This window comes from Oncorhynchus mykiss, chromosome 1 (genome assembly GCF_057628025.1).
Source record: "Oncorhynchus mykiss isolate SJ-2025 chromosome 1, ASM5762802v1, whole genome shotgun sequence".
Lineage (NCBI taxonomy): Eukaryota > Metazoa > Chordata > Actinopteri > Salmoniformes > Salmonidae > Oncorhynchus > Oncorhynchus mykiss.
In genome coordinates this window covers 78,176,963-78,192,954 of record NC_143022.1, presented here as the reverse complement: position 1 = coordinate 78,192,954, position 15,992 = coordinate 78,176,963, and the positions used below count along the sequence as shown (strand labels likewise).

Genomic DNA, 15,992 nt, shown 5'->3' with positions numbered 1-15,992 from the left:
CATCAGTTGGGTAGAGAGAGGAAAAAGGGGGAAAGAGGTATTTATGACTGTCATAAACCTCCCCCAGGCCAACGTCATGACAATGTTCATTCAAATGAATCTAACTAGAGGTCGACCGATTGTGATTTTTCAATGCCGATACCGATTATTGGAGGGCAAAAAAAGCAGATACCGATTTAATCGGCCGATTATTAAAATGTATTTGTAATAATGACAATTACAACAATACTGAATGAACACTTATTTTAACTTAATATAATACATCAATAAAATCAATTTAGCCTGAAATAAATAATGAAACATGTTCAATGTGGTTTAAATAATGCAAAAACAAAGTATTGGAGAAGAAAGTAAAAGTGCAATATGTGCCATGTAAGAAAGCTAACGTTTAAGTTCCTTGCTCAGAACATGAGAACATATGAAAGCTTGTGGTTCCTTTTAACATGAGTCTTCAATATTCCCAGGTAAGAAGTTTTAGGATGTAATTATTATAGGAATTATAGGACTATTTCTCTCTATACCATTTGTATTTCATATACCTTTGACTATTGGATGTTCTTATAGGCACTTTAGTATTGCCAGTGTAACAGTATAGCTTCCGTACCTCTCCTCGCTCCTACCTGGGCTCGAACCAGGAACACAACGACAACAGCCACCCTCGAAGCAGCTATACCCATGCAGAGCAAGGGGAACAACTACTCCAAGTCTCTGAGCGAGTGACGTTTGAAACGCTATTAGCGCGCACCCCGCTAACTAGCTAGCCATTTCACATCAGAACGTTACACCAGCCTAATCTCGGGAGTTGATAGGCTTGAAGTCATAAACAGCAGAGCTGCTGGCAAAACTCACCTAAGTGCTGTTTGAATGAATGCTTATGAGCCTGCTGGTGCCTACCATCGCTCAGTCAGACTGCTCTATCAAATCATAGACTTAATTATAACATAATAACACACAGAAATGCGAGCCTTAGGTCATGAATATGGTCGAATCCGGAAACTATCATCTCGAAAACAAGACATTTATTCCTTCAGTAAAATACAGAACCATATTTTATCTAAAGGGTGACATCCATCAGTCTAAATATTCCTGTTACATTGCACAACCTTCAATGTTATGTCATAATTACGTAAAATTCTGGCAAATTAGTTCGCAATGAGCCAGGCGGCCCAAACTGGTGCATATACCCCGACTCTGCGTGCAATGAAAGCAAGAGAAGTGACACAATTTCACCTGGTTAATATTGCCTACTAACCTGGATTTATTTTAGCTAAATATGCAGGTTTAAAAATATATACTTTTGTGTATTGATTTTAAGAAAAGCATTGGTGTTTATGGTTAGGTACACGTTGGAGCAACGACAGTCCTTTATCGCGAATGCGCACTGCATCGATTATATGCAACGCAGGACACGCTAGATAAACTAGTAATATCAACCATGTGTAGTTATAACTAGTGATTATGATTGATTAAGTTTAATGCTAGCAAGCAACTTACCTTGGCTTCTTACTGCATTCGCGTAACAGGCGGGTTCCTCGTGAGGCAGGTGGTTAGCGCGTTGGACTAGTTAACCATAAGGTTGCATGATTGAATCCCTGAGCTGACAAGGTAAAAATCTGTCGTTCTGCCCCTGAACAAGGCATTTATCTGACCGTTCCTAGGCCGTCATTGAAAATAAGAATGTGTTCTTAACTGACTTGCCAAGTTAAATAAAGATTAAATAAAGGTCTAAAAAAATATATATATATATTAAATCGCCGTCCAAAATTACCGATTTCCGATTGTTATGAAAACTTGAAATCTGCCCTAATTAATCGGTCGACCTCTAATTCTAACTGATGTTGCTCATGCAATGGAATTTATTTTTTGGGAATGTGAGTTGACTCAACAAATCACAGCACAGATTGAAGGATACACTTCCTGTTTTTACTTCCGGGCATGGGTACACTCCAAATGTCCACCCATTATGCCATCACTTACTATTCATTATTATTTCTATGGGTAAAACTATACCTAAGTTCTCTGTCATGGAGATGATATTACTATGAATTAACAGGTGTCATAGGCAGTCAATAACAGAAAACATAGTTCATGAATTTAACACATTGAAATGGTCAACGACAGCACCAAATTGCCTGTCCAGAACAGCTGTTAGCCCTCCAGAATAAGCCTAATTGCACCTGAGATAGCTGGACTGACTGAACTGGCCTGGACTGCAGCTATGCCAGGTAACTTGCAAAGAGTCTGCTGGACATCTGGACAGTGGCAACCGTGACTGCCAGAACAAACAGCTGGAGTGGGACTACAGCAAACTGTCAATTAGACACAGGTGAAGCAAACTATTTGACTGTTCAGATACAGTAGACAGATGGACTGAATACTGCTGAGGAGCCAGCCATGTTCACTACAAGATAAGATACTGGTATTGGAGATGGAACTGGGTTAAGCATCTTCCTTCCTGCCTAAGCCAGCTAACCTTTACCCTGAACTCAGACCGCAATGATACACTCCAGCTGTTCTCCATGGGAATCGACTGGCTGTTTGAATGCACGCACACATGCACGCACATCCCTCAATGCTTATCAATTCAAACACAAGTCCACCCCAATTTGCCTCCTACGCTTGAATCAATCAACCCTGTTCTCCTGTGTCCCTGTACACAAACACTTTTCATTTCAGGCAGAACCCTATAATGATACTGCATCATGATTACCATTTCATTGAAATGGACCGCAGCATCTCAATTAAAGTTCCTTCAGCCTTCTGCCAGCAATATGGGCCTCATGAATATTTCTTCAAGGGAGAGCCGCTGAGACTAAATCAATTATCCGCTTAGCCGTCAACTTGTTTTGACAATAAGTCTGGAATTAATAGGTTCAGATAAGCATGGCAGGTCTCAGTCCAAGTTGATTCCCTGTTGTGGTGCTGCGGTTCTGATACAGTATCATTACATTAGAAATCCAAAGGTGTGTCAGTTTGTCAGCAATTCGTTTGTAATACTTCTTTGCTAACACACGTTTTAGTTCTCCCTATATCCCAATCTTTTATACAATGCAAAGTGTACTTGTTACATCATCCATTGTGTAGGCCTGTGAGTGAACCATACTAATCAATTGATCATAAGGGAAGGTTGGGGAAAAAAACCTGAGTGCGGACTCCAGCTCCCTTATTGGTCACGTACACAGTTTAGCAGATGTTATAGCGGGTCAGAGTACGTTTGTTTATTTACCTAGGCAAGTCAGTTAAGAACAAATTCATATTTTCAATGATGGCTTAGCAACTGCCTGTTCAGGGGCAGAAAAACAGATTTGTACCTTGTCAGCTTGGGGTTTTGAACTTGCAACCTTCCGGTTACTAGTCCAACGCTCTAACCACTAGGCTACCCTGCAGCTCCGGGGGTTTAAATCATTACTGCGAGATTCCCAAAGGCTGGAGCGGCGGCCTTCTCGCCCGCTCCAATTTTGCTCCAGTAGCGCTCACTTCAAGAGCTCAGGGTATGCCCGCTCCAGCATGCATCTGTAGTCTACTTGTGTGCTGCTATAGCTCCTTGCTTAAGCTACTGTCATGGAGTTCGCTAAATATTTTCATAAAGAAACTGATAAATCACACAGGTGTTTAATCAAGGTGACTTAAAAAGATGAGGACCAAGAGTAAGAGAGGGAGTGTGGTGATGTCGTGTCCACAACTAAAGAATCATTGTGGAATCTGAAAATACATTTATCCCAAAAGCATGATAGTGTAGTTACTACGTGCACATGCTAAAAGAAAGGTACCATCGCATGAGCCTGAAGTCACAGACTGGCCAAGCACTAATAAATCATTTTTAGTTTAATTTGTATTTAATTCAAAGTAAGTCACAGCCTATATGCAATTTATAGACTTTAATACAATGAAATGTTGTTCAATAAATGCTGAGCGCTTTATGTCACTACCAGCCTATTGTGTCACGCTCGCAAATGCTTCAATGTATTTCTTTGCAGGCTATAGCCTTGAAATAATTCAAATAATATAGCCTAAACAATTCATTTCCGTTCCTTCTTAGGCTCCCTATCTGGCTCCTGACCTAAACTCAGCAAAAAAAGATCACTTTTCATTCAAATCGATATGGTTTGGTTTCAATACTTAAAAAATTATTGGTAGGCCCAGGTAGTCACAAAAATCGATGGCTGTTTGTTAAATTCTGATTTTAATGAATGAATCGAATTCTGCCTGTGAGCGCGGAGTGAATTTAGCAGAGCGGTAGGAAAGACATGGAAAGATTTCCAACTGTTCAACTCCGCTCTCATGTTCTGTAGCAGGTGTAACGAATGCAGTGTTTTCAGAAAGTATTCATACCCCTTGACTTATTCCACATGTTGTTATGTTACAGCCTGAATTCAAAATGTATGAAATTACTATTTTTTTCCTCACCCATCTACATGTACACACAATACCCCGTGATGACATAAACATGTTTGCTAATGTGTTGATAATGAAATAAAGAAATATCTTATTGAAAAGTATTCACACCCCTGAGTCAATACTTTGTACCTTTGGCTGCGATTTAAAGTTTTTAAGAGCTTTCCACACCTGGATTGTGTAACATTTGCACATTATTATTTTCAAAATTCTTCAAGCTCTGTCAAATTGATTGATGATCATTGCTAGATAACCATTTTCAGGTCTTGCCATTGATTTTAAAGTAGATTTAAGTCAAAACTGTAACTGGGCCACTAAAGAACATTCACTGTCTTCTTGGTAAGCAACTCCAGTGTAGATTTGGCCTTGTGTTTTACGTTATTGTCCTGATGAAAGGTGAATTCATCTCCCAGTGTCTGGTAGAAAGCAGGGTGAAGCAGGGTTTTCTCTAGGATTTTGCCTGAGTTTAGCTCCATCCTGTTTCTTTTTTAAATACTACCAAGTCCTTAACGATTACAAGCATACCATAACATGATGCAGCCACCGCTATGCTTGAAAATATGGAGAATGGTACTCAGTAATTTGTTTTATTGGACTTGCTCCAAACATACTATGACTTTGTATTCAGGTCAAAAAAGTTAATCGCACTGCCACATTTTTTGCAGTATTACTTTAGTAACTTGTTGCAAACAGGATGCATGTTTTGTTACATTTGTATTCTGTACAAGCTTCCTCTTTTCACTCAATTAGGTTAGTATGGTGGAGTAACTACAATGTTGTTGATCCATCCTCAGTTTTCTCCTATCACAGGCATTCAATTCTGTTTTAAAGTCACCATTGGCCTCATGGTGAAATTCCTGAGCGGTTTCCTTCCTCTACGGCAACTGAGTTAGGAAGGACGCCTGTATCTATGTAGTGACTGGGCGTACTGACATACCATGCAAAGTGTAATTAATAACTTCAACATTTTCAAAGGGATATTCAATGTCTGCTTCTTTTTAGTTGTAGCCATCTACCAATAGATGCCCTTCTTTGTGAGGCATTGGAAAACCTCCATGGTCTTTGTGGATGGATCTGTGTTTGAAATTCACTGCTCAACTGAGGGACCTTACAGATCATTGTATGTGTGGGGTACAGAGATGAGGTAGTTATTTAAACATCATGTTAAACACTATTATTGCACACAGAGTCCATGCAACTTATTATGTGACTTGTTAAGCACATTTTTACTCCTGAACTTATTTAGGCTTGACATAAGGGGGTTTAATCATTACTGGCTCAAGACATATAAACTTTACACTTCTAATTAATTTGTAAAATAAATCCTAAAAACATGATTCAGCTTGGATATCATAGGGTATTGTGTGTAGGACAGTGACACAAAATCTAAATTTAATCTTTTTCAAATTCAGGCTGTAACAAACAACAGTTTGAAGTCAAGGGGTGTGACTACTTTCTGAAGGAATATGAAATTTGAATAGAAAAGGTGTGTACAGCAGTAGTTATACAGGATGAGCCATGACTAGAATACAGATGCCTCACAAGTCCTCAACTGGCAGCTGTATTAAATAGTAGCCGCAAAACACCAGTCTCAACGTCAACAGTGAAGAGGCGACTCCGGGATGCTGGCCTTCTAGGCAGGGTTCCTCTGTCCAGTGCCTGTGTTCTTTTTCCCATCTTAATCTTTTATTTTTATTGGCCAGTCTGAGATATCGCTTTTCCTTTGCAACGCTGCCTAGAAGGCCAGCATCCCGGAGTCACCTCTAAACTGTTGACGTTGAGACTGGTGTATTGCGGGTACTATTTAATGAAGCTGCCAGTTGAGAACTTGTGGCATCTGTTTCTCAAACTAGACCCGCAAATGTACTTGTCCTCTTGCTCAGTTGTGCACCGGGGCCTCCCACTCCAATTTCTATTCTGGTTAGAGCCCGTTTGCTCTATTCTGTGAAGGGAGTAGTACACAGCGTTGTAGTAGTACACAGTGTCTTCAGTTTCTTGGCAATTTCTCGCATGGAATAGCATTCATTTCTCAGAACAAGAATAGACTGACGAGTTTCAGAAGAAAGTTATTTGTTTCTGGCCATTTTGAGCCTGTAATCGAACTCACAAATGGTGATGCTTCAGATAATCAACTAGTCTAAAGAATGACAGTTTTATTGCTTTTTTAATCAGAACAACAGTTTTCAGCTGTGCTAATATAATTGCAAAAGGTTTTTCTAATGCCCAATTAGCCTTTTAAAATGATAAACTTGGATTAGCTAACACAACCTGCCATTGGAACACAGGAGTGATGGTTGCTGATCATGGGCCTCTGTACGCCTATGTAGATATTCCATTCAAAATTAGCTGTTTCCAGCTACAATAGTCATTTAAAACATGAATGTCTACACTGTATTTCTGATCAATTTGATGTTATTTTAATGGACAAAAAATGTGCTTTTCTTTCAAAAACAAGGACATTTCTAAGTGACCCCAACATTTTGAACGGTAGTGTACATATAAAATGACTGCATTTCAGTATTTTGAGCTTCTAGTCATGAAATCGATGCAGCCTACTCAATCACTTTTTATAGCTACTTTCTACAGGCCTCCTGGGCTGTATACAGCGTTCCTCACTGAGTTCCCTGAATTCCTATCGGACCTTGTAGTCATGGCAGAAAATATTCACATTTTTGGTGACTTTAATATTCACATGGAGAAGTCCACAGACCCACTCCAAAAGGCTTTCAGAGCCATCATCGACTCAGTGGGTTTTGTCCAACATGTCTCCGGACCTACTCACTGCCACAGTCATACTCTGGACCTAGTTTGATCCCATGGAATAAATATTGTCGATCTTAATGTTTTTCCTCATAATCCTGGACTATCGGACCACCATTTTATTACATTTGCAATCACAACAAATAATCTGTTCAGACCCCAACCAAGGATCATCAAAAGCCGTGCTATAAATTCTCGGACAACCCAAAGATACCTTGATGCCCTTCGACTCCCTCCACCTACCCAAGGACGTCAGAGTACAAAAATCAGTTAACCACCTAACTGAGGAACTCAATTTAACCTTGTGTAATAACCTAGATGCAGTTGCACCCCTAAAAACAAAAAACATTTGTCGTAAGAAACTAGCTCCTTGGTATACAGAAAATATCAGAGCCCTGAAGCAAGCTTCCAGAAAATTGGAACGGAAATGGCCCTACACCAAACTGGAATGCTTCCGATAAGCTTGGAAAGACAGTACCGTGCAGTATCGAAGAGCCCTCACTGCTGCTCGATCATACTATTTTTCCAAATTAATTGAGGAAAATAAGAACAATCCAAAATGTATTTTTGATTCTGTTGCAAAACTAACTAAAAAGCAGTATTCCCCAAGGGAGGATGGCTTTCACTTCAGCAGTGATAAATTCATGAACTTCATTGGCGAAAAGATCATGGTCATTAGAAAGCAAATCACGGACTCCTCTTTAAATCTGTGTATTTCTCCAAATCTCAGTTGTCCTGAGTCTGCACAACACTGCCAGGACCTAGGATCAGAGAGACACTCAAGTTTTTTTAATACTATGTCACTTGACACATTGATGAAAATAGTCATGGCCTCTAAAACTTCAAGCTGAAAGAGCTGCCTCCTGTGCTTGGCTCTCCTATGTTGAACATAATAAACACCTCCCTATCCACCGGATGTGTACCAAACTCACTAAAAGTGGCAGTAATAAAGCCTCTCTTGAAAAAGCCAAACCTTGACCCAGAAAATATGAAAACAACTATCAGCGTATATCGAATCTCCCATCCCTCTCAACATTTTGGGGAAAAGCTGTTGCACAGCAACTCACTGCCTTCCTGAAGACAAACAATGTATACAAAATGCTTCCGTTTGGTTTTAGACCCCATCATAGCACTGAGACTGCACTTGTGAAGGTGGTAAATTACCTTTTAATGGCGTCAGACCAAGGCTCTGCATCTGTCCTCATGCTCCTAGACTTTAGTGCTGCTTTTGATACCATCGATCACCACATTCTTTTGGAGAGATTGGAAACTGTACATTTCGGTGTTTCTCAAGGTTCTATTTTAGGACCACTATTGTTTTCACTTTTTATTTTACCTCTTGGTGATGTCATTCGGAAACAAAATGTTAACTTTCACTGTTATGCGGACGATACAAAGCTGTACGATGAAACATGGTGAAGCCCCAAAATTGCCATCCCTAGAAACCTGTGTTTCAGACATAAGGAAGTGGATGGCGGCAAATGTTTTACTTTTAAACTCGGACAAAACAGAGATGCTAGTTCTAGGTCTCAAGAAACAGAGATCTTCTGTTGGATCTGACATTTAATCTTGATGGTTGTACAGTTGTCTTAAATAAAACTGTGAAGGACCTTGCATTACTCTGGACCCTGATCTCTCTTTTGACGAACATATCAAGACTGTTTCAAGGACAGCTTTTTTCCATCTACGTAACATTGCAGAAATCAGAAACTTTCTGTCCAAAAATTATGCAGAAAAATCCATGACTCCTGCAATGCTCTACTTTCCGACTACCCGGATAAAGCACTAAATAAACTTCAGTTAGTGCTAAACACGGCTGCTAGAATCTTGACTAGAACCAAAAAATGTAATCATATCACTCCAACTGGCTTCCTGTTAAGGCTAGGGCTCATTTCAAGGTTTTACTGCTAACATAGAAAGCATTACATGGGCTTGCTCCTACCCATCTTTCCGATTTGGTCTTGCCGTACATACCTACACGTACACTACGGTCACAAGAAGCAGGCCTCCTTATTGTCCCTAGAATTTCTAAGTAAACAGCTGGAGGCAGGGCTTTCTCCTGTAGAGCAACATTTTTATGGAATGGTCTGCCTATCCATGTGAGAGATGCAGAATCGGTCTCGACCTTTAAGTCTTTTTTGAAGACTCATCTCTTCAGTAGCTCATATGATTGAGTGTAGTCTGGCCCAGAGGTGTGAAGATGAACAGAAAGGCACTGGAGTGACGAACCACCCTTGCTGTCTCTGTCTGGCCGGTTCCCATCTCTCCACTGGGATTCTCTGCCTCTAACCCTATTACGGTGGCTGAGTCACTGGCTTAGTGGTGCTCTTCCATGCTGTCCCTAGGATGGGTGCGTCACTGAGTGGGTTGAGTCACTGACGTGATCTTCCTGTCTGGGTTGGTGCCCCCTTGGGTTCGTGCCGTGGTGGAGATCTTCGTGGGCTATACTCGGTCTTGTCTCAGGGTAGTAAGTTGGTGGTTTGAAGATATCCCTCGAGCGGTGTGGGGGCTGTGCTTTGGCAAAGTGAGTGGGGTTATATCCTGCCTGGTTGGCCTTGTCTGGGGGTATCGTCGGACGGGGCCACAGTGTCTCCCGACCCCTCCTGTCTCAGCCTCCAGTATTTATGCTGCAATAGTTTAGGTGTTGAGGGCAAGGGTCAGTCTGTTATATCTGGAGTATTTCTCCTGTCTCATCCAATGTCCTGTGTGAATTTCTCTTTTCTCCTCTCGGAGGACCTGAGCCCTAGGACCATGTCTCAGGATTACCTGGCCTGATGACTCCTTGCTTTCCCCAGTCCACCTGGTCGTGCTGCTGCTCCAGTTTCAACTGTTCTGCCTGCAGCTATGGAACCCTGACCTGTTCACCGGATGTACTACCTTGTCCCGGACCTGCTGTTTTAGACTCTATTATTTGACCCTGCTGGTCATCTATGAACGTTTGAACATCTTTGCCATGCACTGTTATAATGTCAACCCGGCACAGCCAGAAGAGGACTGGCCACCCCTCAGAGCCTGGTTTCTTCCTTGGTTCCTGCCTTTCTAGGGAGTTTTTCCTAGCCACTGTGCTTCTACATCTGCATTGATTGTTGTTTGGGGTTTTAGGCTGGGTTTCTGTACAGCACTTTTTAACATCAGCTGATGCTTTATAAATACATTTGATTGATATACAGTCATGTGTAACAGTCTGTTCTAATAAAGTGACTATTGGGGAAAATCAGTTGCTCATTACCTCCAGCAGAAAGAGACCCACCTTGTATATGCTGGTACCTGGAGGCTTGGCTGGGGGCTTGCGTCGTGGACTGTACATGGACTGAGTCTGGTTGGGGCTGGCTGGTCTGGTCGACCCAACTGATCTATAAGGACAGAAAGCTAACATTTCAACTACTATACAAGTCTTCTACTTACTGATAACTACTATTATACAGCTCTCCTACTATTCTACAGGAGCTGTAGCTTTGAGACACACAGTAACAGGCCTTCTTCATTGTGAGGACTATGTGAAGGACTACTGGTATGTGTTTTTCTCTCACATGGTTAGTGGAGTTACAAGGATACCGTTGTTGTGAACACATCAAATCACCAGAGAGAGACCATGGGACCATGATGTCATTTCTACAAGAACATCATCTCCAAGAAAGTCTACTTTTCTAGAGATGTTCTGTATGTCAAGATAGCATAAGAGTAAACACAGGTGTGGGAGGAGGTGTCCTACTGTACCTCAGTTTCTCCATTGTGGTTTTCTTGTTTGTGAAGAGCAGACGGACCAGAGTCTTCCTCTTAAGGAATACCAGGAACCCAGCACCCATAAGGCTGAGGAGGGTGGCCAGGATTGCCACAGCAACCACCCTGCTGTCGGCTGATGTCACATACGACAACACGCACATTAATACACACACACGCACATCTACGGCACGGCACAAACAGGACACACACAGAGAGTGTTAATAGAAGCCACAGCAGTGGTTTAGTACATTTGACATTATTTCCAGAATTATTTCCTTTTGCTCTTGAATGACCAGGCATGAAAAAGTTGTACCAGGTAGGGAAAGGTAACTTGTTCACTCTTGTTGCTGAGAATTTTCCTGCATAGCAGAGTAGACTACATGAAAAGTGCAATGCTATTAATATATCTGTGTGTTAGTGCAGGTTTTCAGTGAATGTATGTAAATCACAAAGCTCATCTGCATTTCCTGTGGTGCAGGAAAATTCTCAGCAACAAAAGAGTGGTCAAATTAAGATCCTACATTTGTAGGTGACTGAGGTAGATCTGTCAAAATAAATTAACTTGCTGTAAGCAGGTTATGAAATCACAGCTAAAGGTGTTAAATTATCCCAAACTAACTGTCTTAGTGTCTGCACTGGCAAGTGAGAAAGAGGGTGAAGTTAGTGAAGTAAAAAGAGGAAAGAGCGTACTGTACCTGCCAATCTCATTGGTCCACTGTCTAGGCTGCCCCCAAACCCCGCCCTCTCACAGAAGGGAGGGGCCCAGTGCACCTCACAATGGCAGTTCTCCAAGTTGTTACACACCTAGAATCACAATGCATGCTGGTTAGTATTAACACATCTTTACCTGTACAATACAATACTGTCCATAGCTTGTGTTTTACCAACAGACACCGGTCAGAGCACAGGGAGTTGTGTGCCAGAACTCTAGGCTCTTGTGATCATCAAACACAGGTCAGTGAAAGAGACTACAGTGCAAGGATTCATGGGATATGGCAAGTATGCATGACTTATTTTACTTACTTTATAAGCTACCAGTATGCATCGTACTTGAGCCTGCATTTCTTCAGAGAAGAGAGAGATGAAAATAGGATCCCAGCCCACAATGTTTGGATTACCTCTACAAATAAACCACACACTCGTTCCATCAGACACATCGGTTTTGATGTGGCAGGCGCCATAGACTGTGCAGTATCAAACATGATTGAGAAAACATGTGCAGAGGACAGCCCATCCCAAAAAAGTTTTCTGAGCGGGAAAGGGATCCAACAGGATTCCCTAGCGGGATATTGGAGTCCAGCTGTCAGCTGCAGGGAGGCCTGTGGTTGGGATAATTCCAGATCAGATCTGGCCCCGAACTGGGAAGACCTTTCCCTGCCTCCCTCGTAGTGACTGGCACTCCCTTATGTGTCTGGAGTGTTTGGGGCTAGGGGTGGTGTAGGTCAAGACTGGACACTTAAGGACACTTAAGAACCCATGAGGGGAGATCTATGGATGTGATAGGATTTTACCACATAGTACTGTACAGTACACTTGTAAACACACTCACGCACATACACACATCATGTTATATAGACTTACATCTACACAGAGCCACATATGGAGATGCATACTGGTTCTGGATCTACAGTTTAGGGTCGGTTATATTTGAGGACATAGTGTGGGTCTGACTATAGTCAATTTAATGTTACATTTAGAGAAATAAAGGCACTAATGTGTAGTTAGTACAGAGTGGTGTGGCAATTTGTTTTTCTTTTCTGGGGCCAGTACTTTTTCCTGATCTGGTAACCTAACCAGTTAAAACTCCAGACTTTATACGGTATGATGAGATTCATCTGTTGTGAAAAAAAATATGAGCTGTGATGGGACCAGAGTATTTCTAATCAGTTCACATGGTTTAAAAAAACTCCTGAACTTGGGGAGGATGAAAAACCTGTCAAACTGCAGCAACCTTGTACTTGTTCATATGAATTATATTTGAATAAAGAAGGATTAGGGGGTTTCCTATACACAGACACAGAGAAAGCAACATGATTGGACAATAAAACTCCCTGGGCTGAGCTTGCTTCAAACTGAAAAATAGTCAAGTTTCAATGCAATACAACATGTCAGATCTCTAATGTTTAGATGTATAGGCTGCTACATTTATGGAAGAGTTTTTGCTTGTGTCTGTTGGGAGTGATGTGTTATCACGCTTGCTAAATAAATACTGGAGGAAAGTGGAGAGCGGGGTGCCCGGCCTGCATGATCTGTGATTTCCGTTAATCTGATTGGTCAAGACATGCAAAGAGCCTGCAGCAGCACTCCGATGTGAAGCACAGAGAAAGTGTGTGTGAGTTGACAAATCATGAGGCAAATTGGTCTAAAAAACAGCACTTCTTTTTAAAGCTTTGTCTCGATATATTTTATTAAACTAAATCAAAAGTGGTGTGGTTAAAAAGTGCTGTGGCAAATGACATCACCTGGTTAAACCTGTTCTTACATCCAATAACAGATGACATCACCTGGTTAAACCTGTTCTTACATCCAATAACAGATGACATCACCTGGTTCAACCTGTTCTTACATCATCCAATAACATATGACATCCCCTGGTTCAACCTGTTCTTACATCCAATAACAGATGACATCACCTGGTTCAACCTGTTCTTACATCATCCAATAACATATGACATCCCCTGGTTCAACCTGTTCTTACATCCAATAACAGATGACATCACCTGGTTCAACCTGTTCTTACATCCAATAACAGATGACATCACCTGGTTCAACCTGTTCTTACATCCAATAACAGATGACATCACCTGGTTCAACCTGTTCTTACATCCAATAACAGATGACATCACCTGGTTCAACCTGTTCTTACATCATCCAATAACAGGTCAAATGAAACCTCAAAGAAGCACCCAAACAAAAGTTAAGGTAAATGAAGGCAATTTCTTAATCCAGCTTTGATTCTGTGTTTTAAATTCACCTCTGATGAAGGTGATTCAACAATGTAGTGGTTCAAAAGCCAGTCATTGTAAGCACATCTGGCCCAGTGTTCTACTTTTCATTCATTCATTCACTTGTTCAACTAAACAACAAAGTAAATGAAACATAAATAATTATTGTTGCATTATTAGTACGTACTCAAACACCAAGGAGCATTTTGACTACATTTGGATGTTTCCAGACTATAGCTACTTGCTAGTATGTTTGAATGCTGCTTGGCCTGCCTTCTCTATGCCAATAGATGATGTCATTAAATGATATTGATTTAACAAGAGGCGGAAGAGGAACTGTGACACCCCACTCGCAGTCCCCCCCCCCCCAGTTGTTTTCTCTGGGTCAATGAAAGTAAACAAACTAAGTAGACCAGACCCAGCTGCTATTGCATTGGTGTCTATGGGAGACACACCCAGTTAGGTAGACCGCAACTGACAATATTTTTTCAACGGTAAACGGCCTAAGTGAACTATCTTCATTCATCCGCCATCTTTGATTTAACCTCTCTGGGTCGATGAAGATTGATTGTACAGCATGGAAGTAGCTTCCATAATTCATGGGAAGAGCAGTAACTAAATTGGTGCTCGGTGTAGCAGAGTAAAGGGCTTAGTGTACTAGCTAGAGGGCTCTACGACGACGTGTGCTCCAAGGTTGAAAAATATGTGCGCACACAAAGAAATTTAGGAGCACATTGAAAAATATTAAAGGCTAGAATCATACATTTTTCTAGACGCACTGGTTCTCCTAAATTTAAATTCCAGGTCGCACAGCAAAATTTGCGAGTAAATGGTCGCACAGTAAAGCCCTGTACTGTTCTATTTTATGCTATGTTGAGGTCAATAAGATGCTGTGATAAGTTAATAACATTGACATGACACCGGTGTTTAGCTAAGAGACTGGAATAAGTCACTGCCTTCTAGATCCTCTGCATAAGATGATACCCTCCAACTCGGAGTACTCACCCCTCGTCCGCTGCACTTCCCTGAACACTGGTGCACTCCAAACACACTGACATTCTGGCACTGACGATTCAGACACATCTATGGAATAGAGAAAGAGTCATATTGAAAACATAGTACTCCGCATGTGATGTTAATTACTGAATGGAAAGCATATCTTCCGAGATCTGCTATCTATTCTACTTAATGTACTTCGTAAGGGGCCCAATTCAACTGATCCCAGAAATGAAAGTAAGTGATTGGTTTGGAATTGGGCCAAAGACAAGCGTGGGCATTAGCATCTCCACCAGCGTTGACGGTAATCTCTCTCTAGCTCTGCTAACAGCTCTGATAACAGCTGCAGTGCCCTACAGAGTACCCTCACCATGCCCTCTCCACACTTGGTGCCAGCCAGAACCAGTCCAGGGTCGGGCATGTCATCACCCAGGTAGACGTGGGTTCCCCGACACAGGATCCTCCCCCCTTCCTGAAGAGGGATGTTGGTTTCTATGGAGACGGCATTGGTGCCAATCACAGGCCGGTTGGCCCCTCCTTGACACTGAATTTTGCCACACTTTGCGTCTCTGTGTAAAAAAACAACAACACACGCATCGACACATAAACACACATGCAACATAAATGACAAGGCATAAAGTTTAACATTGACAATTTCCGACGTGTGACATCGTGTGCAATTATAACCAAAGATGAAAGACTAGACAGCCTTCGTCTCACCCTAATAATGACTCTCTCAGTGCTCCAGTCATTAAAGCAATTACATCAATTAACAAATGCTTGATTAGAGATTTCACCCATGGGAGATCTAAGAACAATAGCATAAAGTGCTTCATGAATACTTCAAACTGTAATTAGCCTTCATTATCTCCAAATTGTGTTTTTCTCTCTATTAATGATTCCTCTGCTATTTGTCCCATTTAATGTGCCATGCTGATTGTCGATGGCACTCTTGATAATACCAATTCAGATAAACAATGTTGCTTTATTCATTTGTCTTTCTAGCTAGCTCTTTTTGCTTCGAAGACATGACATACATAACAACAGCTGCTCAGTCTTACCGGGCTTCACATTTGGCAAACGATCCTTTGGAGTCCTTCCCACAGTTCCCGTAAGGATCTCCTGCTGAGTTGACCCTCTCAAAGCAGATCCCTGGGGCAGGTTTGGCTCCTG

The 15,992-nt window shown here is 41.5% G+C and overlaps 1 protein-coding gene across 2 annotated transcripts in view; it reads right to left on the bottom strand.

Moving 5' to 3' along the window:
- The window catches only part of LOC110529328 (disintegrin and metalloproteinase domain-containing protein 12), a 145,548-nt gene that overhangs the window by 8,924 nt on the left and 120,632 nt on the right, over positions 1-15,992 (bottom strand). The window contains exons 15-20 of one of the 2 annotated variants that reach the window (XM_021611461.3): positions 15,881-15,989; positions 15,190-15,388; positions 14,829-14,906; positions 11,574-11,682; positions 10,873-11,059; positions 10,406-10,508 (exon numbers count right to left, since the gene is read on the bottom strand). In XM_021611461.3, coding sequence (XP_021467136.2) covers positions 10,406-10,508; positions 10,873-11,059; positions 11,574-11,682; positions 14,829-14,906; positions 15,190-15,388; positions 15,881-15,989 — 785 coding nt within the window. The remainder of the gene's footprint in view (positions 1-10,405; positions 10,509-10,872; positions 11,060-11,573; positions 11,683-14,828; positions 14,907-15,189; positions 15,389-15,880; positions 15,990-15,992) is intronic. The other variant, XM_021611468.3, reaches the window with a different exon arrangement.